The sequence below is a fragment of the Schistocerca gregaria genome, chromosome 10 (assembly GCF_023897955.1).
Source record: "Schistocerca gregaria isolate iqSchGreg1 chromosome 10, iqSchGreg1.2, whole genome shotgun sequence".
Classification (NCBI taxonomy): Eukaryota; Metazoa; Arthropoda; class Insecta; order Orthoptera; family Acrididae; genus Schistocerca; species Schistocerca gregaria.
The window spans coordinates 117,761,810-117,787,334 of NC_064929.1; the positions used below are offsets into that span (position 1 = coordinate 117,761,810).

At 40.7% G+C, this 25,525-nt stretch overlaps 1 protein-coding gene across 5 annotated transcripts in view; it reads right to left on the reverse strand.

The window, feature by feature from the left end:
* Positions 1-25,525, reverse strand: part of LOC126293451 (uncharacterized) — a 693,872-nt gene that overhangs the window by 49,496 nt on the left and 618,851 nt on the right. For all 5 annotated transcript variants that reach the window (XM_049986686.1, XM_049986685.1, XM_049986684.1 and 2 more), the window contains 3 exons: positions 19,650-19,900; positions 11,952-12,106; positions 11,539-11,750 (listed from right to left, as the gene is read on the reverse strand). In XM_049986686.1, coding sequence (XP_049842643.1) covers positions 11,539-11,750; positions 11,952-12,106; positions 19,650-19,900 — 618 coding nt within the window. The remainder of the gene's footprint in view (positions 1-11,538; positions 11,751-11,951; positions 12,107-19,649; positions 19,901-25,525) is intronic.

Here is a 25,525-nt window from a genome sequence, read left to right on the forward strand (position 1 = left end):
CATACAAACCATACTTACAGGTGTATGAAACTCTACAATTTCCCAAATCTGTTAAAAACTGTGGTAAAAATTGAGATAATTAACTATAAAATTCGAGTTTTCTCTAAACACAAAGTTTAAAAGATAACAGCCCATTCATTTTTCCACAGATTAAATAAATTCTAGAGTTTCATACACCTGTTAGTATGATTTTTAAGTTGTGCAAAATTCATCGAGAAATCTCTCTTACTTATGAAGAAAAGTGTACCTACAGCAACAAACGCAGTCAATACCAAGTGAAAAAAATGATGAAATTTCACATGTAAAAAAAAATTGTTTTGTTATGTTTTTGAACTTCCACTACTATGAGTGTGAATTCTGAATCCTTCCTAGTTATGCTGACAAACTTTTTTGAATTTATTTGTAAAAGTATAGACAGTGCAAACTGAAATGTCCTGTGGTGCCTCTCCTTCTCGAAGTCGGCCCATTTGACGTCCTACCCCCCTTAAAGAAAAATTTTTAATCCAGATGCAGCTGTCGTCTGGTAGAAAGATTTTTGCAGGTGCGGTTAAAACTTCTTGTACTACTACTCTGTTCTACCTTCCAACAGATGATATTAGTATATACTTCTTCCAACTGACTCATACCACTGTTGAAAACATCATGTAACCTTCACTGTTAAGTTAGCATTACTCCGTGTGCCTGCGAAAACTTGGTTTGCTGAAAATGGATTATCTGCCAGCCTGCCTGGCCTTCTAGTTGATAGGTAAGTGTAACTTCTTGGTGTGTATTTGTATTAGAGAAATAACTGTTTACATATTCTCTCAGAATGTCATATTAGTACAGTCAAGGATAATTTGGGTAGTTGCATGCCTGATATAACGTCAGTGACTGACTGTTTAAGGACATTATCTTCATGCAGACAAAAATCAAATACAATGTTTTGCATCCTTTGTCTTTTTCTGTAACACAAGTACACATGTGCTTACACTATATTTTGGGAAGCATATGGTAAAGCCATTTATTCAAGGCAAACCTGTAATATATGGGTTGACGTTCTGGTGTGGAGAGCCAAGTAATAGATATCTGCCAAGGCTTGTGCCACAACAGTATGCTGGCACATTGCCAGAAAAATATGGGGTGTACATAAAGTACAGGAACACTTTCAATTATTTATTGTACAAGAACCAAACATTGTACAACCATTCGATATGTGAATCATGAGTGACCCGGCAGACGTCAATACGGTAATCGATTTCTTGCCATACCCGTCCCAGCACGGCATCGTCGACTGCGGCAATCGCTTCCCATATTCTCTCCCGGAGTTCTGCTACATCTCGTGGTAGAGGTGGTACATACACCAGATTTTTAACGCGTCCCCACAGAAAAAAAGTCACACAGAGTCAGATCTGGTGACCGGGAATGCCATTTCATGAAACAGCTGTCCCCTTTTGTAGCACGGCCGCTCCATGTTCAGGTATCCGCAAACATCACGATGAAAATGGGATGGAGCCACATCCTGCTGAACGATGAAAGGAGAGTCAGTTTGCATTTTAGGTATCAGTCATTGCCGCAACATGTCCAAGTAGGAATATCCAGTGACAGTGCTCTCGGCGAAGAAGAATGGCCCGTACAGTTTTCGACGAGACAAGGTGCCAAAAAACATTTACCTTTGGAGAATCATGCTCAAATTCAATGCATTCGTTTTGATGCTTTGTACCCCAGATTCAACAATTATACCTGCTCACTTCCCCATTAGTGTGAAAAAACTGACTTTGTTGCTAAAAATTAAGCGATCAACAATGCCATCCTCATTCTCATTCAATTGTTGCAACTGAAAAACAAAACTCAGAATGTTGTCGTCGGCACTCAGCTTCTGCATTAGCTCCAATTTGAGGGGTTTCATAGACTGCTTCTGTTGCAGGACTTTCCACACTGTCACTGGAGCAATTCTGAGCTCACAGGAGGCACGACGCATAGATTTCTTTGGACTCTTTACGAATGTCTCTCGTACATGCACGACATTCACTTCACTCACTATAGGATGTCTGCTTCTTCTTGCACACTGTCGTAACTAATTTGTTGTGCCAGTGATAAATAGCCTTCCTTGTTGGTGGCTTTGTACCGTCCTTGGTTCAAAACATCGGTTGAACAGCTGCAGCACATTTTTGTCAAACTTCAACACACAGAAAACTCGCTCCACAATGGCAGAGAACTTCCTTGGTCCAACCACCACTTATTTGCCTGGCTACATGTTTCACTCACCTCCTTCCACAGTCATAACATGCCTTCTACACCAGCCCTGCCCCTAATCGATTTTCTCATCTCCTCTCTCTCTCTCCCAGCAATTTTCAACATTCATCTCATTCTGTGTCCCTCCAGTTTTAATGATTTTTTTCACTAATGTCCATCTCTCATACCTATGTATCAAAAATTCTAATTCACATTACATGTTACAGTTCAATTTCAGACTTGATGAAAGTTTGGAAAATCCTAAATGTGTAGGGATTATTTGATTTACAATATTGTGATACTTATTGCAAATACAACACTACTGAGCAATTTTTTTCTGCACACACTAGTGTGAGTGAGATAAATACAAAAAATAAGTTCCAAGTATGAATACTTCAGGATGAATCTCTAGAAATAACAGTAGTGAGATACACCATAATTAGGCCACAACACACAGGAAATGCTTCAAAAGTGATGTGAGGCAGTACTGAATCCATTATCTGCACAGTACTAAATTAAAATTTCTTTCCGTGTGAAAAATGTGCACTGTTCAAAAAAGTGACCCTTGCAGTTTTCATGATGCAAAAGAAGAAACCTGTGAATGCTAGTACCTTTTGTGAAGGTACTTTAGTCAGTTGCAGGGTTAGGGTAGTTATACAAGCATTCCCTTACATTATCTCTTTAGCAAATATAGTACATATATATAGCGTAGACAACACATGGCTTGCTTTTCCCTAAAATATATTTTCATATAAATTAGCATTATTTTCATTGTAAAAGAATGTGTTCCATAATTTAAGTACTATCTCCACTTCTTGTTTGTAATTTAATGCCAAGGTCACTGACAATGTTTCAAAGAGTGCACGGAAAGTGCACACTTGACAATCTCATCAAAAACATCCTTTCAGTATTTGCTTGCAGATCTTTTGGGGAATTTTGGAAATTAGTGCCAGGATGGAAGCAGAGTGACAGGATGAAATTCCCTGGAATGTGAGCCCACTAAGAACCTGATTAAAGCAATGGTAATACAAAAAATTACAGACTCTCTGATCGAGATGTTGGTTGTAAGTAATAGTCTGTACTCAGTAACTCATATATGAGGACTGCCAAAGCAGGATACACACATTTTGCAAGCACCGAGCCATCATTCCTGATATAGGGACCTGAATGCGTAGGACAAGAGAGCAAGGTGATAGAAGCACCTGGAGACAAACTTAATGGAGACCACTCATTGTGCACTTGACTTAAACCAAATCTGACACCTGGTCTGAAATTAGACAGACTCAAATATTACAATATTGTGTTATTATAATCTACAACATTGAGGCAGAACTGTCAGTCAGAATTTATCTCCAGGAGGTGAAATATTTAGTAATTCCAATATCGATGTCATTGTTGCCATCATAGTCTTCAGTCCTAAGCCTCCATCAGCTCTTCATGCTACTCTATCCTGTGCAAGCCTCTTCATCTCTGAATAACTACTGCAACCTAAATCCTTCTGAAACTGCTTACCATATTCAATCTTCATGTCTCTCAATACCCACACAACCTTCCAATACCAAATTGGGGATTCTTGATGTCTCAGAATGTGTCCATCAACCAATCCCTTCTTTTAGTGAAGTTATTCCACAAATCCCCCCCCCAATTGTTTTCAGTTGAAAATTTCACTTACATTACACTTTGGAGTATTCTGTGGGATATTCATATTATGTGTATTCATTTTTGTTTTCACTGGATTTTACTTTGCATGTAAAGCCTCAAATAACATTTAGGTTAATAGCCTAATTTTTAATTTATGTGTTTCTGCTGAAACTCGTTAATTTTTCAAACACATACATCCCAAAAATGAAATTTTATTATTGAACACACAACTAACATAGCTGGTGTGCCCCATGAATTGTGCAAAATGGAATGAGTAAGACATCTTACTCACCATAAATAATACAGACTCATACTTGGGACAAAAGAGCTAGTACATGTAACTGTATAACCAATAGTTATACAGAACGACTTTCAAAAGTACTGGTCACTGACAAAGGTGGACAGATTAGTGTCTCAGGGGACAGTAAACACATGCACAAATCGATAAGATACACAGTGCCCGTCTATCCTACCTACTGTTACACTAGCCTATCTTGACAGGCACATGAGATAAGAAATGATAAGCTGTCAGTTTGCCTTCTTTCTTGAACAGAGCCCTTCTTTATTACTTGGCTGACAAGTGCTCCATGTGACTACATCAGCACTGCACAATTATTTAAATTCCCATTGATTAGGCTTCATTCTTTCTCACCCTTACCCACTGCTCACTACTTCCGCTCAAGCTTAGATTCTCATTTAACCGTATCACTTCTTGGCATTCTCCTAGCCAGTTTTCTTCATTTCTCCTTGCTGTGTAAACTCTGTGTCTCTAATAAATAGTTCATAAACCTATGAGCTCCAAATTTCTTTTTATGCTTTTGTAAATATCTTCTTTGCGGGAATTAATTTGTTTATATATTATAGTAATGCAAAATTCATGATGGATTTGGAAGCAAGAAATTTAAAAGCATCCACTCATCCATTGATAAATGATGTGTGACCCACACACGCACAAAACATATCAGAATATTGACTAGCACCTGAGATATGTAATTGTTCTGTGAGTGATTGAGGACAGAGAAACTAAACCAGAGGAAGCATGATACTGTACCTCAAAAATTAATGCAAATATCATATCTGTTATCTACATCTATATCTTCATGACTACTTTGCAATTCACACTTAATTTCCTGGCAGAGGGTTCATCAAACCACTTTCACACTATTTCACTGCCATTCCACTCTCTAACATCACAGGGGAAAAAACAAACACTTAAATCTTTCAGCACAAGCTCCAAGTTCTCTTATTTTATTACAATTGTCATATCTCTCAATGCAGATGGGTATCAACAAAATATTTTTGCATTCATAATAGTACGTTGAGATTGAAATTTCATGAAAAGATCTTGCCACAGCATAAAAATACCTCTGTTTTAATAATTGTTCCTAACTCGCATATCACATCTGTGACTCTCTCCCCTATTTCACAATAATACAAAAAGAGCTGCCCTTCTTTGAACTTGTTCAATGTTCTCTGTCAATTCAATCTGGTACGAATCCAATACCGCACAGCAATAATCTAGCAGAGGGTGGATAAATATAGTGTAGGCAGTCTCTTAGAAGACCTCTTGAATCTTCTAGATGCTCTGTTAATAAAACAAAGTCTTTGGTTTGCCTTCACCACAGCATTACCTATGTGATCATTCCAATTTAAGTTGTTGGTAATTGTAATTCCTAGGTATTTAGCTGCTGAATGGACTGCCTTTATATTTGTATGATGTATCGTATAATTGAAATTTAATGGATTCGTTTTAGTGCTCTTGTGTATGACCTCACACATTTTATTATTTAGGATAAATTGCCCTTTTCACAACATACAGAGATCCTGTCAAGAGTTATTATGTAATTGGTTTTGATCTACTGATGACTGCTAGATGGTAAGTGACAGCATCATCTGCAAATAATCTAAGAGGATGACAGCTCATATTGCCTCCTAAATTTTTTATACAGATTACGAACAGCAGCGGGACTTTCTTGTGCAATGCCATATTTCACTTCTGTTTGTGGTGTAACCTGATGTTCCCTCTTTTTCTCACAATGAGATGAAAGAGGTTCATGTAAAAACATTGTTTAGGTTGTTAGAATGTAAGAACTTACCATTGTGTGTGTGCTTGTTTGTTAAATGTACAGTGTCATTTCAAGAGATGTGAGCACAGAACGTCACCGAGACGTGACGTTAACCGAGCATCTCCGCCTGCCAGAAAAGGGTACTTGTGCTTTGGCATCACACCTTGGCTAAAGTAATCACGAAGATCGTCCAGGTGGCAGATCACAGAAAATTTGTTGACTCTGTTGCAACTCATAACTTGAGACATACCACTTCATGTTTTGTGGGATGACTTTCCATCGATTACAAGAAATTGTCCCCTTTCAGACAGGAAATCACACATCCAGCCACACAACTGAAACAATACTCCACAGGCACGCAATCTGATTAGTAGACGAGGAACCACTGGTTCTGAAAGCTTGCCTAATTATAATCTTTTATGTGTGTGTTCTGCAGCCGCATGGTGAGTAGATTTTTTTATCTATCTAGTTACCTTAGAACATCTGGAAATGAACTGATGGTTAACAAAAATTTGCATCTCAGAGTAGGTGCTGTCTACAAATTTTCACACTGTTGTATTTCATCAACATTTAGGAAGATTGCTAGTAGCAAGGCCGATGTGTATGTCCCGTTTGTTTCAACTGGAACCACATGCCCTAAACAATATGAACATGCTTAAACTTTCGGTCCGATTGTTTTCTTATAGTTGCCTTATTGTTGTTTCTTGAATCTGTGACCTTGCCACGCAGTCCCGCTCCTTGTACCGTGTGACATCGTCTCCATCTGCAGAGATTGCTTATTTCTCTGACTTCATCTCCAACCCAAATCTCAGAATAGAGCATATGAGAATTAAGTTTCTCTATAGCTTCTTTCAACTATTTCTGGTTGTTGTCATTGTAGGCAGCACCTCTTGTTCACTGTCTTACAAAACACCTCTCAATGACGCCCAGTCCTTCGTGGGAATAAAGAGCACAAGAACGATATTTTCTGAATCTGTAATGACTGTGAAACAACAGATTGTTTTTGCTCGAGATAATTCATAATGTTAAATCGACATCGGTAATATGGGTCTGTAATTCATTGCATTAGTCCCACTTCCTTTCTTGAGTAGTGGCGTGACGAATGCAACTTGCAAGTGTTTAGGTACAGATCTTTCATCAAGTGAGTGGCTGTATATGGCTATTAAATACAGAGCTATTATATCAGCATACTCTGAAAGGAATCTCACTGGCATACAATCTAGACTAGTCAACTTCGCTTTATTAATTCTTTTAAGCTACTCTGTTATGAGTATGTGTGTGCCACTTAACATTCACCTGCATGTGAGTGGCTCACTTCCTTTGTTGCTTTTTCTAATTTTTTAAAAATTTTATATTATTTAACTTTCATTCTAGAGGCTGCAAGTGAATATTAACAATTCTCTAATTCCTTGAACAGGGAAAGTTTAGCATAACTTGACTCACATTTAGCAAGGTTAAATTCCCATCCAGCTATCGAGATTTAGGTTTCCCATCATTTCCCTTAATTGCTTATGGAAAATACCAGGATGGGTCCTTTGTAAGGACACAGTAAGTTTCCCTCACAATCCTTCCCGAAGTCCAAGCTTGGCTCTGTGTCTAATGATTTTGTTTCTGATAAGACATTGAACCATAATCTTCATTCTTTCTTCCTTTTAATTCTCTTTGATATCTGTTCAAAGTGTATTGCATAACACACAACATCTAAGAAAAAATTGTTGAAAAATAAGGATTCTTAATTGTAAAGTCTATGTTGCCATGGGCTGTTTTAAGGACAGTTTTAGTAGGTCTCTATGTTAGCACCATTTACACGGTGGATCACTGAGGCCTCCACTAATTGGCCACACAAATCTGGAACAGCAATCACACAAATTAGACACGTTTTAAAATTTATTGAACCCACTAAAGCAAATATGATGGGGGGGGAGGTCCAGCAATTGAAGTCACCACAGTGTACTTCCAAATGTCCCAACTGGGAAATGTCACGTACAATGTCAGTACAATGTGGAGGGAGCAAGGGCCAATGGGAAATGGTCGACAGTAGAGCTGAGGTACGGTGCAATCTGCAGCACACCTATCATTGATACCAGAACAGAATGCTGTTCTAAGTGGAGAGGGTTGTACCACAATCGACACAAAAATCGTGTTGAGCACATGCAAGTGATTTCATTTCAGTCTGCAGCACTCTGTGCTTACTGAAACGGGCTACTCTCTTGCTCGTTGGCCGTCTTCAATCAGTTGAAGTGAACAGGTACATTCCTCATCATCACTGTGTGAATCGGCATGCATTTCTTCAATGCAGGTGGCTAACAATTTGATTTCTTATTTCCAGTTCTGTAAAACCCAATATAGCATGTGCAGTATATAGATAAAAATAATAACCTTTGCTTTAAAAGTATTCTTTATATAAAAATATGTGTAATCCATTTTAAAGATAATATACTTTTGATTGAATATATACCAGGTGTACCAGTATGAAATGATCGTTAAGATACAAATGTGGTGATAGGGAACATTTGTTGTGAATGAGCCTTAATTTTTTTTGTTTAGTTGGTATGACATCTGTGAAAGATATTTAGTATACATCGAGTAATGGAACAAACAACATCATATGTTTACATCATGTTAACAATGTCGAATTTTGTACCAGAAAGTGATGATTTGCGAAAAGCATTAATTTCTTTGTTTTCATTTGAAAAAAAGTGCTGCAGAGTCGCATTGAATGCTTGTTGAGGCATATGGTGATCATGCTCTATCAGAAGCAACATGCAAAAGATGGTTTCAACAGTTCAGAAATAATAATTTTGATGTAAGAAGTGAAGAACGTCGAAGACCACCAAAAAAGTTGAAGACGCCGAATTGCAAGCAATATTGGATGAAGATGATACTTTGAGTCAGAAGAAAATGGCAGCAATGCTAAATGTTGCACAACGAACAATTTCTGACAGTTTGAAAGCTATGAGAATGATCCAAAAGTGTGGAAAATGGGTGCCACACGAATTGAATGAAAGACAGATGGAAAACCGAAAAACCATTTGTCAAATTTTGCTTCAAAGACATCAATTTTGCATCGAATTGTTACTGGTGATGAAAACCAGGACAACCATCAACATTGACTGAAAAACCAGATCGACTCGGCAAGAAGACAATGCTCTGTGTTTGGTGGGATCAGAAAGGTGTGGTGTATGATGAGCTTCTAAAACCCGGTGAAACTGTGAATACTAATCGCTGCAGACAACAAATGATCAATTTGTACTATGCATTGATCAAAAAAAGACCAGAATGGGCCAGAAGATATGGCAAAGTAATTTTTTTACACGACAATGCACCTGCACACAAAGCAAAACTGGTTCAGGATACAATCAAAACACTCGGCTGGGAGCTGCTACCCCACCCACCGTATTCACCAGACTTGGCCCCTTCTGACTACCATTTGTTTTCATCAATGGGACACACATTGGCTGAGGAACACTTCGATTCCTACGAAGAAGTCGAAAATTGGGTGTCTGACTGGTTTGCTCCAAAAGACGAACATTTCTAGTGGCGTGGTGTCCACTAATTGCCAGAAAGGTGGTCAAAATGTATAGAAAGCAATGGTCAGTATTTTGAATAAAATGTTTTTACTTTTCAATTCAAAATTAGATTTTCATTTCCACAAAAAAAACCTGCTCATTTAATGGCAGTACACCTGGTAGAGACTTGCATTTGTGTAATTCCATGTGTACACTATCACACATTTCAATCCTATTTCTATTCGCAGTTAGTGAAGTCTACTGACAAAGATTATGTCAGTTTACATGTCTTGATGCAGCTTTGAAATTGATCACACTGATCCTGCTAGTGTATGTTTGGGTGACTGTGTGAATGTGTGCGTGTGAAAATGTGTACTTTTACTAGAAAAATAACAAAGCTTGAAAGCAGTGTAAATACTGTTTTCTGTGGCATGTTTCTGTGTGCCACACATTCGTCCCCTATAAGCAAGTGATTGACTTTCCCTTATTTTATGTATTTTTCACACCTAATATTTCTATATCAATTTATACAACTGTAAGAAAAAGTTATTATTTACAATCACACGGGCAGTTGAATTTTCAACATGCTCTACCAACAGAGAAGAAAGAGGCAAAGAGTGTTTACTAACATAAGCACGCTGTGTTCCTCACACTTACCCTGTGCGATGTACTGTTCCTTTATGTATTAGTTCTCTTCGGGCTTCCACATAGCAAGTGCAAGTCTAGACACTGTTGTGGCTTGAACGACATTGTAGGTTTGGTAACTTGAGTTGTCAGTGAAGTAGAATTCATACAGTATGCTCAGAACGCAGAATAGACGCATAATGAAATCATGAATATTTACAAAAAGGACGACTTTTGAAGTACCTTTGTATTATTGACGGTGTCATGTATATATACCAAGAGATTATGGAAGAATGAATTTTCTTGGATTTAATTTTTGGTGAGGTATGCATCCGTTAAGTGCAGCAAAAATAGCTTATGAGCAACTTTGCATGCAGGGATGCTGCTGAGTTCTCAATTATTATTTGAGGAAACTGATAAGCTCTTGTCTTTGCTAATGATTTTATCCACAGAAAAAGACAGGATTACGACCAATGAAGTGAAAGTGTCCGACTCTGACATAAGAACATTATTAATTGATAGCTTCAAAACTAAATTAAAAATGATACTGAAACTTAACTTTGGAACTGTTCTAAAGTTAATTTTTTTTCCTTTGCTAATAGCATACAATCGGACCGAAAGTTTAAACATGTTCATATTGTTTAGGACAGGTGGTTCCAGTTGAAACAAACGGGACATGCACGTCGGCTCCACTACTAGCAATCTTCCTAAATGTTGATGAAACACAACAGTGTGAAAATTTGTAGACAGCACTTACTCTGAGATGCAAATCTTTGTTAACCATCAGTTCATTTCCAGATGTTCTAAGGTAACTAGATAGATAAAAAAAAATCTACTCACAATGCGGCTGCAGAACACACACATAAAAGATTATAATTAGGCAAGCTTTCAGAACCAGTGGTTCCTTATTCAGGCAGGAGGGTTGAAGGGGAAAGAAGTAGGGTGAGCTAAAAGGGCTGGACAGGTCTATGAAAAGGCCTAGAGTTTGAGAAGTCACCCACAACCGTGGGTGAGGGACGCTTATTGAAATGTAAGTCTCCCCTGACCCAGGGTTCTGGGTGATTTCCCTGAAATCTACCCCTTTTCCTAAACCTCCCCAATCCTTTTCCTTCACCCCTCTTCCTTCCCCTTCAACCTATCTGCCTGAAGGAGGAGCTGTTGGGTCCAAAAGCTTTCCTAATTATGATCTTTTGTGTGTGTTCTGCCGCCACTTGGTAAGCAGATTACTTTTTTATCCATCCAATTACCTCATTTTGTCAAAAACTGATCGTTTTCATTGTTATATTTCCAGATACTCTATGTCAATTCAAGCTATTTATGTGAACACCTTATAAAGTTTATATGAGTTGTGTTACTCGAGACCTACACCGACACAATCTTGTCACATAAGTTCACAGACTTCATTATGTGGTATGTATGTTAAATTACTGACACATTCATTCCGAAAGAGTAACATCTACAGACAGAGTCATAGCGTCGACACTTACCGGCAGGGGAATTCTACAGGCAGCAGCCCGAGAGGACGATCCGCGGCTCTTTGGCATTCCAGAATTGATGCACTGTTCCAGCAGAGCCTGCTCCGAGGGCGTCGGCTCCGTCGAACCAAGGGAGTCGACACTCAGTGAACTCAGGGATCCCCCACGACTGAGTACAGTCTGCACTTCTTCGGACGCTGATGCGCAGCTCACACCAAGCTCCTCTGGAAAAATAAGCTTATTGTAAAAACTTTGTCAACTACACAATATTGTTCTGACACACTGCCATTTGCAACACTCTGACTCCAATAATAAACATTAGATTAAGCATGTGGATGCAGTGGCCAGTTGTTTGGAATTTACCCTGTATCTCCCTTGGTGAACGCAGTGCAGAAGACATGATTTTATTTTGCCCTTGGCCATACCTGAAGCCTGGCAGCTGTTGTCCTCCACCGTGGTGGCATCCAAAGAACTGGGAGAAGTGCCCCTAGCTGGGGGCACAGCACCCTCCGGGTATGCGGGCACCGGTAGGCTGCTACTGCTGCAGCCATTCTCAAACACGGGGTGTCCTTGTGAAGGTCTGGAAATGAAAACATTGTTATCCATGTTAATGCACACAGGGTCACTTTTAATAGGCAAGAGATACATCATCAACTTTGAAAACAAACAGAAAACTATGTATGATAATGGGGTCTCATTCTGCTTCAGTACCAAGTTGCCAATCTATAATATGGGTGGCCATTAACATTAACTTTGGAAGACACAAACTTATTGAACTGCTTCAAAGAGAGCTGTATTGAAACTTCCTGGCAGATTAAAACTGTGTGCCGGACTGAGACTCGAACTCGGGACCTTTGCTTTTCACGGGCAAGTGTTCTACCAACTGAGCTACCCAAGCACGACTCACGCCCCATCCTCACAGCTTCACTTCTGTCAGTACCACATCTCCTACCTTCCAAACTTTAAAGACGCTCTCTTGCGAACCTTGCAGAACTAGCACTCCTGAAAGAAAGGATATTGCGGAGATGTGGCTTAGCCACAACCTAGGGGATGTTTCCAGAATGAGATTTTCATTCTGCACCCGAGTGTGCGCTGATATGAAACTTCCTGGCAGATTCGTCTCATTCTGAGAGCTGTATTGTTTGGAGACTAAGCTCTAAGCAGAGTGTATGTGTGTATGCCCACAGTCTCCTCCCAAGCCCCTTAATCGATTTCAGGCAAATTTGGCATAAAAACAGCAGGTCTCACAAGTAATAGTGCTGTGGGGTTTATAACCTCCTGGCTCCAACAGAAGTGGAGATATGGGCAAAAGGGTGTTTTTTCATCCATGGCATGCAGGCTGCTCTGGACGAAAAGCATGCTGTGTAAAAACAGTATTGGCCTACCAAAGCTACCTGCTTTGCAGTGCAGTCTACATGTCAGGAATTTTTAGACAACATAGTTGTGTGGAGATAGCAGTGATTGGTTTACTTATAATCAGTCAATCAAAATGACAGTCACAATCGTGTTATTTATTTTGTCGCCAATCAGGTTCAACCCATGATGGGGTCATCTTCAGGGCACGGTGACAACTCCAGCGAGTGACCAAATGGTGTAAATTGCCCTAAAGATGACCCCATTGCGGGTTGAAACCGTTTACCAACAAAATAAACAACGCAATTGTGACTGTCATTTTGCTTGATTGACGACATGTCAGGGGCAAGAAATGGTTCTCCAGACCCCCACATGTAGGCTGACCTAATTGACAGGTATGTTGTGGGAGTAGTATTGGCCTACCCTAATGAACTGTACTGCAGGGGCTACACATACTGATGAGCGCAGCTGTGGACAGGTTGAGATGGATAGGGAAGGGGGTGGACAGAGTGAGGGAAAGAAGAAGACGGACGGAGTGAGGGGGCAGAGGAAATGTACAGAGAGGGGGAAGGAGGGGGAAATGTATGAGGGCTGTAGAGGGCTGATGGAAAAGAAAGAGAAGGAAGTGGAAATGGAGATAGAAAGAGAGAGGAGGAAAAAGACATAGTCAAAGGGTGGGAGGTGGAAGGTATGGTCAGAGAGAGGGGAGTGGAAGATACAGTCAGAGGAAGCGGGTGGAGGAAATGGACAAAGAGAGAGGGAGGAGTAGATGAAGAGACAGAAAGAGTGGAGAGGTGGAGATAGTTAGAGGTCGGGTGATGAGGAGAACAGAGTGAGGATGAGATGGAACGGGGGTGGCAGAAGTTTTCAATACATGTGTTTAACACATATGGTCGAACCCATGGGGAAAAAGCTAATAGATAACAATGATGAAAAAATTATGTTATATCATTAATTAATTGTCTACAAATAACTAAATTTGCAGGGTAGAGGACAGTTTTATATCAATGTTTGCATTTCAACTTGCAAAAATGCTTGAAGGTTTCTCAGACGTGCAGTCAGGTTGATTGGTTGCTGTGAAACATACCTCTGATGGCATGTCATGCCATCATCATCAGGTTACTCTTGCTAACTGATGATGTGACTTAGAGGGTAAGATATAACGGGTGATCAAAAAGTCAGTATAAATTTGAAAACTTAATAAACCACGGAATAATGTAGACAGAGAGGTAAAAATTGCTTGGAATGACATAGGGTTTTATTGTGTGTGTGTGTGGGGGGGGGGGGGGGGGGGGGAGTTCACAAAATGTCTGACAGATGGCGCTGGACAGCAAAACAGCAGTGACTGCGCATGACAATCGTGTATAAAAGGATCTGTAATGAGAGAGAGAATCAGATGCGCCAGCAGTCGCAGCATGTTGACGTTACCTGAAAAGGCACTTTTAGTGAAGTTGTATTATCAGAATGGGAAATGTGCTAGTTCAGCACATTCTATTGCCATAGGAAGGGGATTTGAATGGGTAAAGGTCCGTTGACAAATGCAGCTGTGGCGAGAATGATTTCGAGGTTCGAAGCCACGAGTTATTTAGACAATAGACCTGTAGTGGCCGACAGCACAAGGCGTAATGCTATTGAGACAGTTCAGGAAGAAATGGAGACTGTAGCAGGTTTTGTATGCATGGGGAAGTCAGCGCTCGTGCAGTCACACTTCGCACTGGCATTCCGTACACTACTGTTTGGTTGGCACTTAGGCGCACCCTCCGATGCTATCCGTACAAAATCCATCGACATCATGAACTGTTATGTGGCGATTTAGTGAAGTGGAGGGCATTTGCAGTGTGGGCATTTCAAAAGATGGTGGAAGATGACGATTGGTTGAGTAACGTGTTGTGGACGACGAAGCTCATTTCACACTCCGAGGGTCTGTCAACACTCACAACTGCAGAATTTGGGCTACCAAAGATCCTAGAACTGTCGTGGAAACTCCATTTTGAATGACGAGAAAGTCACGGTAAGGGTTGGATTTACCACATCTATCGTTATCGGGCCTTTTTTCTTCGAGGAAATGCGTGATTCTGGTTTTGTAACTGCTACCGTGACGGGTGAGAGGTACACCGGTATGTTACAGTATCGCGTCATCACCAGCCTGGCTGATAAACACCTGCAGGAACGTACGTTGTTTATGTAGGATGGCGCTCCACCCCATATTGCTAGACATGTGAAAGATCTCTCGTGCGCGCGTCGTTTGGTGATGATCGTGTGCTCAGCCGCCACTTTTGTCATGCTTGGCCTCCCAGACCTCTGTCTGTGCGATTATTGGATTTGGGGTTATGTGAAGTCGCAAGTATCATGATTGACCAACATATCTAGGGATGCTGAAAGGCAACATCCGACACCAGTGCCACACCGTAACTCCGGACATGCTTTACAGTGATGTTCACAACATTATTCCTCGACTCCAGCTATTGTTGAGGAATGATTGTGGACATATTGAGCATTTCCTGTAAAGAACATCATCTTTGCTTTGTCTTACTTTGTTATGCTAATTATTGCTATTCTGATCAGATGAAGCACCATCTGTCGGACATATTTTGAACTTTTGTATTTTTTTTGGTTCTAACAAAACCCCATGTCATCCAAGCATGTGTGTCAATTTGTACCTCTCTATCTACATTATTCCGTGATTTATTCAGTTTTCACATTTATACTGACTTTTTGATCAGCCGGTATATATAGTTGCTACCTCCCACCACTCTTGTCATGTGCACAGGCTAGTAGGGGATTGGGGTGAGGGGGTTGACCCTCAGAGTCGAGTGAAGGACCTCAAGCCTCTACTCCGTCTTTTTGCTGGCTAGTAATCTGCCTCTGCTGTGCTTTGTGCAACTTCAGTGTTGGAGTCCTTTCTTAGATTAGCTGGAATCTATTGTCCCGTGTCAATTAGGTTCGTGCGTAGCTGAATTTCAATGCCTACTGTTAAAAAAAAGGGATTTTTTTCAAAACTTTTGCTTATTCATATTTCATTTTATGGTTAGTCTCAATGCAATGTTCCTCAATTGCTGATTTTGTTGGCTGTCAGAGATCGGTATGCCTTTTATATTCAGTACAGTTTTTCTTCAAATGTGCAAATGGATTGTCTGACATGTGCATTTCTGCACTAGCACAGTATGTAATACACACCATGTTTTCAGAGTCCCAGGTCATCATTTACTGGCCGTAGAAGGGATTTAGCCTCAGCCATTGGGAAGTACACATCTCTGATATTTTGTCAGCAAAAAATTCTACCAATTTTTCTGAATACATTGCTCAAATATGTGATGCAGTCTGCCAATGTGGGCTTATCCTCATCAGTCATCGGCTGTCGTGTGGCCTTAGGACTGAAGCAGCGTCGAATTGACAGTCAGTATAGCCACGAAGATGGCTCATTATGCTGTCAAAATTTGTTCCACAATGAACAAACAATCCAGCTGACCTGCATGCCTAAGACACCTCAGGAGCAGCATATTTTCTGGGAAAACCTTTGAACACCAGTTATTATTGAACATTGACTGAACCCAGTTCACTGCAATATGCTTCTCTGTGTAGAACTTCATATTGAGCAACACCCGCAGCCACCAATTTATAAAATCCTATCGATTATGCGGTAAGTCACAGAAATCTGAAGGCTGTAAATTCAACTAAATGCTTAGGGATTACAATTACAAATAATCTAAATTGGAATGATCCCATAGATAATATTGTGGGTAGAGCAAACCAAAGACTGCGATTCATTGGCAGAACACTTAGAAGGTGCAACAGGTCTACTAAAGAGACTGCTTACATCAAGCTTGTCCGCCGTATTCTGAAGTATTGCTGTGCCGTGTGGGATCTGCATCAGGTAGGACTGATGGATGACATCGAAAAAGTACAAAGAAGGGCAGCTCGTTTTGTATTATCTAGAAATAGGGGAGATAGTGTCACAGACATGATAGGTGAATTGGAGTGGCAATCATTAAAACAAAGGTGTTTTTCGTTGCGATGGGATCTTCTCATGAAATCTCATCCAATTGCGAAAACGTTCTGTTGGCACCCACCTACATAGGGAGAAATGATCATCACAATAAAATAAGAGAAATCAGGGCTCGCACTGAAAAATTTAAGTGCCCGTTTTTTCCACATGCCATTCAAGAGTGGAACGGTAGAGAGACAGCTTGAAGGCACTTTATTGTGAATAGCAGAGTAATCACGTAGATGTGGATGTAGATGTGTAACCCTTAACATTTTCAGCTATAGCCAAAAGCAGCCTTCTTCACGGTGACTCGTGTATTGCATCTTCACAATTATAAACACAATACTGTGCCACACTACCCATCCCCCTCGGTTGCTAAGGGACAAGGACACCTCCCCACCCCATGTGAGGACTCAATGGCGATAATGTGGAGCTCGTATGCTTTAAAGACAAAACTGCTTCTTACTTTTTGTTGTTTGTTAATCACAAATCAGACAGAAACTGCTCCTGTGATGCAATACCACTTATGCAATTTCCCACAGTTCAGAGGATCTGCCAGGGCATACTGTTAATTCTCTTGGGCTATTTACCCCCACGTACTGTGGGCTGTTTCTACTGCAACAGCTGGTAAAATTCTTTCAGGTAATAGCCACATACTTTACGTAAAGGGAGAATCGGTAAGGTTTGTCATAAGGAAATATGCCTACTGGGATGACATAGTAGCAGCTGATGTAATATTAATAAGATGATAAGTAGTTGTTGTGATGGTCTTCAGTTTGAAGACTGGTTTGACAACAATGTATCCTGTGCAAGCTTCCTCATCTTTGAATAACTTCTGCAACCTGCACCCTTCTGAATCTGTTTGCTATATTCATCTACCGGTCTCCCTCTACAATTTTTACTCTTGACACTTTCCTCTATTACCAAATTGGCAATTCCTTGATGGTCTCAGAATGTGTTCTATCAACTGATCTCTTGATGTAGTCAAGTTGTACAGTGAATTTCTTTTCTCCCTAATTCAATTTAGCACCTCTTCGTTAGTTGTCCAATCTACCCATCTTATCTTCAGCATTCTTCTGCAACATCACATTTCTAAAGCTTCTACTCTCTTATAGTGTGAACTGTTTCGATCACATTTTGCTTCTGTACGAAGATCCTACCCTGGACAAATATCTCCAGGTAGGCCTTCCTAGACACCAATTTTGGTTTGGCTCCTCTTTCCATAAAACCTCAGTCCCATCATAATCATAAGTCCCCTTTTCTTACATCCACCTCAAGTGCCCACATCACTCCCATCTTCACTCTTCTATTTTGTCTTGTAGAAGTTCCTCTTTCAGTAGGTCTCTCAATATTGGATTGTCCACTCGTATAGTTGTGTAACTCATTCTAGTATTCAAAAACTTCCTTTCACAAACCCATATTCTGCTGCCTTGCCTTTAGTTCAATATCATTTGCACCAAAGCTGAAATAGGTGCACAGTAGGTCTTGTATATGACTCTTTTGCAGTTCTGGGGCACTTCCTTGTTGAAAATCAGTCTTCTTATGGTTTTGAAAAATTCTGTCACTTTTTATACCGTTTACCTTATCTCTTCCCTGTTTCCCCCACAGGATTGCCAAGGAATATTCAGAGAATATTACACAGAAAATGAGGACTGTTGAGGGTGGGGAGGAGAAGGGTGTGTAGGGAGGGAGGGATGCCATACTTCAACTTGTAGATGAACAACAGCAAATAAACTGGATCAAGGAATTCCTTCAGTGTCAGGTAAAGAATAAGAAGGAGAGTATGCTACAGAATACTATGAATATATAAAATGCATAACAAAACTGGTATTAGCAAACCACCATGCACTTTTGGTAAGTGTCCAGGTGATACACACACACACTTTTCTTAAATTCATGTCTCCATGTGCTAAAAATAGTGGTTCTAGAGGGTGGCAACATTGTTGCAGCAAAAGACTTATTGGAAATTTCTTTTTTTTTTTTCTTTTCTTTCTTTCATTTTTTTCTAGGCTGGTGCTCCAGCTTTCCTGCCCCCATTTTTGTCATTTTTGAAGTTTTACTATACTAGTTTTCAGGGAGACTTTTTTTTAGTTGCCCCATTCAGCTGGGATTTATAGTTTTATAACAATTCACTAAATTATAAGCTCTTGGTGCCCCATAAATTGCTTCATTACTGTTGTCTGATCCCATTTCGTGCCTCATTGTGTCACTGTAATAATCATAAGTATGAGAAATTCTCACACCAAATGACTTCAAACTGTTGTCAGTGGAATGTAATATCGATAACTTTGATATTGACTACACATCATGTTTTAAATTGCAGGTCTTCACACAAAGGTCACTGTTAACTCCACGCATGCTACTGTGAGCAATTCATCAAAGTATAACCATATTCACAGCTACCTGACAAATTGTAATGCACGCGAATTACACTGCACAACACAATAATGACTATTCTCAAGGTCGGTGTGCCCTAGAGTTAGCCACAATCGAGCAACAAACATTACAATTCAATGTCTTCTTTCACCTTTACTTATATGACTTCACAAACTGCTGTTACTGAAGCAGACTCTTAATGGTGTAACAAAACACTCAGCAGATTTATTTCCACCAATGAAATGTTATCTTCCATTTAAAATATCTCAGGTATCCCACCGAGAGTCTTTCAGAATTCTCTGAGATTTCTGTGACTTACTGGCCGATTGCAGGTCCCCAAAAACACACAATTTTCCAGGTTTCTGTGACAAGCCGCCACCCCGTTACAGGACAGAGACCGCTTACTGACCTCTTCAACAGTACTGCAGGTTCTCCCGAGCCCGTGGTGAGGTCGCTGAGAGAAGAGCGCACCGAGAAGTTGTGCGGGCTGTCCTCGGTGGCAAACGTCTCGAGCTCGTCCTGGGCAGCCTGCCCCGGCGGCGGCACGCGCAGCCTGGAGGACAGCGAGGACGCACGCCTCGGCACCACGCGGGCAGCTGAGGCGGTGTCCGCAGCAGCCGCGGGCCGGTGCAGCACCGTCGAGGTGCTGGGCGTCTTAGCCTGCAATACCGACGTACAAACTCTGCCTACTGTGGTCTGACACAAATACAGAATTATAGAGTTTAATTACACAGCTTGTCTGCAGCAATTTTTTAATATAATTTACTAAGTTAGGTTTCTGTCAGAGACACAAATAGTATTTTTATTAGTAACTAATTTCTAAGATTTCATTCATAATCAAACCATTACGTACATTAGAAGGCACAATATTAACAAAATATGAAATACATTTTGTGTACCTAGATCACAGCAGTACAACAAATCTTTTATAGCATTACCTGCATTTGTAATGCTTCACAATACATAATACATCTGTTTTTACATCAGCTCTATATAACAAATGTTGAAACTTCCTGGCAGATTAAACCGGTGTGCTGGACCGATAGTCAAACTCGGGACTTGCCTTTTGAGGGCAAGTGCTCTACCATCTGAGCAACCCAAGCACAACTCATGCCCAGTCCTCACAGCTTTACTTCTGCCAGTACCTCATCTCCTACCTTCCTAACTTTAGAGAAGCTCTCCTGTGAACCTTGCAGAACTAGCACTACTGAAAGAGAGGATATTGCGGAGACATGGCTTAGCCACAGCCTGGGGGATGTTTCCAGAATGAGGTTTTCACTCTGCAGCGGGTCCCGAGTTCGAGACTCTGTCTGACACACTGTTTTAATCTGCCAGGAAGTTTCATATCAGCGCACACTCCGCTGCAGAGTGAAAATCTCATTCTGGAAACATCCCCCAGGCTGTGGCTAAGCCATGTCTCCACAATATCCTTTCTTCCAGGAGTGCTAGTTCTGCAAGGTTCGCAGGAGAGCTTCTGTAAAGTTTGGAAGGTAGGAGATGAGGTGCTAGCCGAAGTAAAGATGTGAGGATGGGGCATGAGTTGTGCTTGGGTAGTTCAGATGGTAGAGCACTTGCCCAAGAAAAGGCAAAGGGTCTGAGTTCAAGTCTCGGTCCGGCACACCATTTTAATCTGCCAGAAAGTTTCGTATCAGCACACACTCTGCTACAGAGTGAAAATCTCATTCTGATAACAAATGTTACTTGACTGTATTACGGTTCTCTTGATACACTGGAAGTATGATACCTATCTTTCGTGCAAAGAAACAAGTGGTCCTCCTAGAGAACTGACAAAATGTGAGTATCGAGCAATAGTAAGAGAGGCAACAACTGCTGCTTCAGTGATCACAATGACCACAGGCTCACAGAAAGATAGCTGAGCTTATGGCCCCCCTTGCACCGACTACCATTGATCTCTGTACACCAACAAGTGCATTTGCAGTGGTGTCACGCACATTTAGCCTGGAATATCATTGGCTTGAGTAGAACAGTCTTCAGTGATGAAACCCACTTCGAAATGACTCCCAATAAACAGCAAAGATGTGTCTGGAGATGCCCAAGACAGCGATGGGATACTAAAACAAATGTTACTTGCCATACAATACGACAAACGGGAGTGACGGTCTGGGGTGCCAATTCATTTCACAGTAAGGTCTCTTTGGTCATCCATGGCACCCCTACAGCACAAAGGTATGTCAAGGATATTCTATTAGCCAGTTTTGTTGCCCTTCACGGCAAGCCATCCTGGGCTTACATATCAGCAAGATAACGCTCACCTGCGTATGGCGACAGTTTCTACTGTTTGACATCGTGCTTGCCAAACCCTCCTTTGGCCAGCAAGGTCTCTATCAATCAATGCCAAGTTGAATAACTGCTTGCACAAGCATCAGAAGTGGATCAAAGAATTATTAACTTGCTCAACTTGTGAAGCCCTTTTCTGGAGTAAAGGGTCCAATTTTTTCTGAACTTGCAATCATTTGTCTGCCTGCACATGTACAACAAATCAAGTGAGTTCCATCCCATTCGGATAATTTCTTTGTGGTGCATTGTTGTTTTTGCCTTAAAGGTCTATCAGCAATTCGGCAGCTCCTTCCACCTAATAAAGATAAAGTTTTTCTTAAACTGGTCTCTACAAGTGAGAACTGGCGATACAACATGCCCCCAGTTCTTGTGACCACCTGGCCTTAATGTCAGTTACTTTCTTCAGTCTCAGTATTTCTTCTCAGTGACTATTCCTTTCCTCAATCCCTTTTAGTTTTCTATATCTTTCATTTTCTGACTTGCCTTTTTTTTTTTTTTTTTTTTGCCCACTCCCCACCACCACCACATACAATGCACTTAACTTTCTATTCTTATTAACTTGTGGACAATGTTTTGTCAGTAATCTCTGTTTCGTATATTATCCTATCTGCCACCTTTAAGCTCTCCAATTTTCAAATCTTGCCTGGCACAGTCCCCAAAAATCAGTCTTTCCTTCTCGTCTCGTCTGGTAAGTCTTCCCTGACCCAGGGTTCTGAGTGATTCTTCTGAACTCTCCCCATTTCCTAAATCTCATCGGTCCTTTTCCGTCATCCCAATTCTTTCCCTGTCAACTTTTCTGCCATGAGCGACTAGCTCTGAAAGCTTGCAAATTTTGATACTTTATATGTGCTTTCCACTGCTGCCATTTGGTGAGTCGGTTTTCTATTCATCCAAAAACACTACATTTTCAAAAACTGATGATTTTCATTGTTAAACTAGTAATGGAGTGTTTACATGTTCCGCGAGAAACAGCATTTGCAAGTCAATTCACACACAAATGTATTTTGCAGTCCACATAAAAACATTACATATGTTTAACATGCATTCTATAGGAACATTGAAAGGGACAGTAACAGGATACTATTTTTGAAATGCACTCAAAAGTTGAAATACATGTGAAAATATGATTCTTGTGGGCAAACGTATGAACTGTACACAGGTTCACCATGAAATTCTAACAGTATATGAACCAAATCCTCCCCCCATGAACCATGGACCTTGCCGTTGGTGGGGAGGCTTGCGTGCCTCAGCGATACAGATGGCCGTACCGTAGGTGCAACCACAACGGAGGGGTATCTGTTGAGAGGCCAGACAAACGTGTGGTTCCTGAAGAGGGGCAGCAGCCTTTTCAGTAGTTGCAGGGGCAACAGTCTGGATGATTGACTGATCTGGCCTTGCAACATTAACCAAAACGGCCTTGCTGTGCTGGTACTGCGAACGGCTGAAAGCAAGGGGAAACTACAGCCGTAATTTTTCCCGAGGACATGCAGCTTTACTGTATGATTAAATGATGATGGCATCCTCTTGGGTAAAATATTCCGGAGGTAAAATAGTCCCCCATTCGGATCTCCGGGCGGGGACTACTCAGGAGGATGTCGTTATCAGGAGAAAGAAAACTGGCGTTCTACGGATCGGAGCGTGGAATGTCAGATCCCTTAATCGGGCAGGTAGGTTAGAAAATTTAAAAAGGGAAATGGATAGGTTAAAGTTAGATATAGTGGGAATTAGTGAAGTTCGGTGGCAGGAGGAACAAGACTTCTGGTCAGGTGACTACAGGGTTATAAACACAAAATCAAATAGGGGTAATGCAGGAGTAGTTTTAATAATGAATAGGAAAATAGGAATGCGGGTAAGCTACTACAAACAGCATAGTGAACGCATTATTGTGGCCAAGATAGATACGAAGCCCACACCTACTACAGTAGTACAAGTTTATATGCCAACTAGCTCTGCAGATGATGAAGAAATTGAAGAAATGTACGATGAAATAAAAGAAATTATTCAGATAGTGAAGGGAGACGAAAATTTAATAGTAATGGGTGACTGGAATTCGAGTGTAGGAAAAGGGAGAGAAGGAAACATAGTAGGTGAATATGGATTGGGGCTAAGAAATGAAAGAGGAAGCCGCCTAGTAGAATTTTGCACAGAGCACAACTTAGTCATAGGTAACACTTGGTTTAAGAATCATGAAAGAAGGTTGTATACGTGGAAGAACCCTGGAGATACTAAAAGGTATCAGATAGATTATATAATGGTAAGACAGAGATTTAGGAACCAGGTTTTAAGTTGTAAGACATTTCCAGGGGCAGATGTGGACTCTGACCACAATCTATTGGTTATGACCTGTAGATTAAAACTGAAGAAACTGCAAAAATGTGGGAAATTAAGGAGATGGGACCTGGATAAACTGAAAGAACCAGAGGTTGTACAGAGTTTCAGGGAGAGGATAAGGGAACAATTGACAGGAATAGGGGAAAGAAATACAGTAGAAGAAGAATGGGTAGCTCTGAGGGATGAAGTAGTGAAGGCAGCAGAGGATAAAGTAGGTACAAAGACGAGGGCTGCTAGAAATCCTTGAGAAGAAATATTGAATTTAATTGATGAAAGGAGAAAATATAAAAATGCAGTAAATGAAGCAGGCAAAAAGGAATACAAACGTCTCAAAAATGAGATCGACAGGAAGTGCAAAATGGCTAAACAGGGATGGCTAGAGGACAAATGTAAGGATGTAGAAGCTTATCTCACTAGGGGTAAGATAGATACTGCCTACAGGAAAATTAAAGAGACCTTTGGAGAGAAGAGAACCATGTGTATGAATATCAAGAGCTCAGATGGCAACCCAGTTCTAAGCAAAGAAGGGAAGGCAGAAAGGTGGAAGGAGTATATAGAAGGTTTATACAAGGGCGATGTACTTGAGGACAATATTATGGAAATGGAAGAGGATGTAGATGAAGACGAAATGGGAGATACGATACTGCGTGAAGAGTTTGACAGAGCACTGAAAGACCTGAGTCGAAACAAGGCCCCCGGAGTAGACAACATTCCATTAGAACTACTGACGGCCTTGGGAGAACCAGTCCTGACAAAACTCTACCAGCTGGTGAGCAAGATGTATGAGACAGGCGAAATACCCTCAGACTTCAAGAAGAATATAATAATTCCAATCCCAAAGAAAGCAGGTGCTGACAGATGTGAAAATTACCGAACTATCAGTTTAATAAGCCACGGCTGCAAAATACTAACGCGAATTCTTTACAGACGAATGGAAAAATTGGTAGATGCAGACCTCGGGGAGGATCAGTTTGGATTCCGTCGAAATGTTGGAACACGTGAGGCAATACTGACCTTACGACTTATCTTAGAAGAAAGATTAAGAAAAGGCAAACCTACGTTTCTAGCATTTGTAGACTTAGAGAAAGCTTTTGACAATGTTGACTGGAATACTCTTTTTCAAATTCTAAAGTTGGCAGGGGTAAAATACAGGGAGCGAAAGGCTATTTATAATTTGTACAGAAACCAGATGGCAGTAATAAGAGTCGAGGGGCATGAAAGGGAAGCAGTGGTTGGGAAAGGAGTGAGACAGGGTTGTAGCCTCTCCCCGATGTTATTCAATCTGTATATTGAGCAAGCAGTAAAGGAAACAAAAGAAAAATTTGGAGTAGGTATTAAAATTCATGGAGACGAAGTAAAAACTTTGAGGTTCGCCGATGACATTGTAATTCTGTCAGAGACGGCAAAGGACTTGGAAGAGCAGTTGAACGGAATGGACAGTGTCTTGAAAGGAGGATATAAGATGAACATTAACAAAAGCAAAACGAGGATAATGGAATGTAGTCAAATTAAATCGGGTGATGCTGAGGGAATTAGATTAGGAAATGAGACACTTAAAGTAGTAAAGGAGTTTTGCTATTTAGGAAGTAAAATAACTGATGATGGTCGAAGTAGAGAGGATATAAAATGTAGACTGGCAATGGCAAGGAAAGCGTT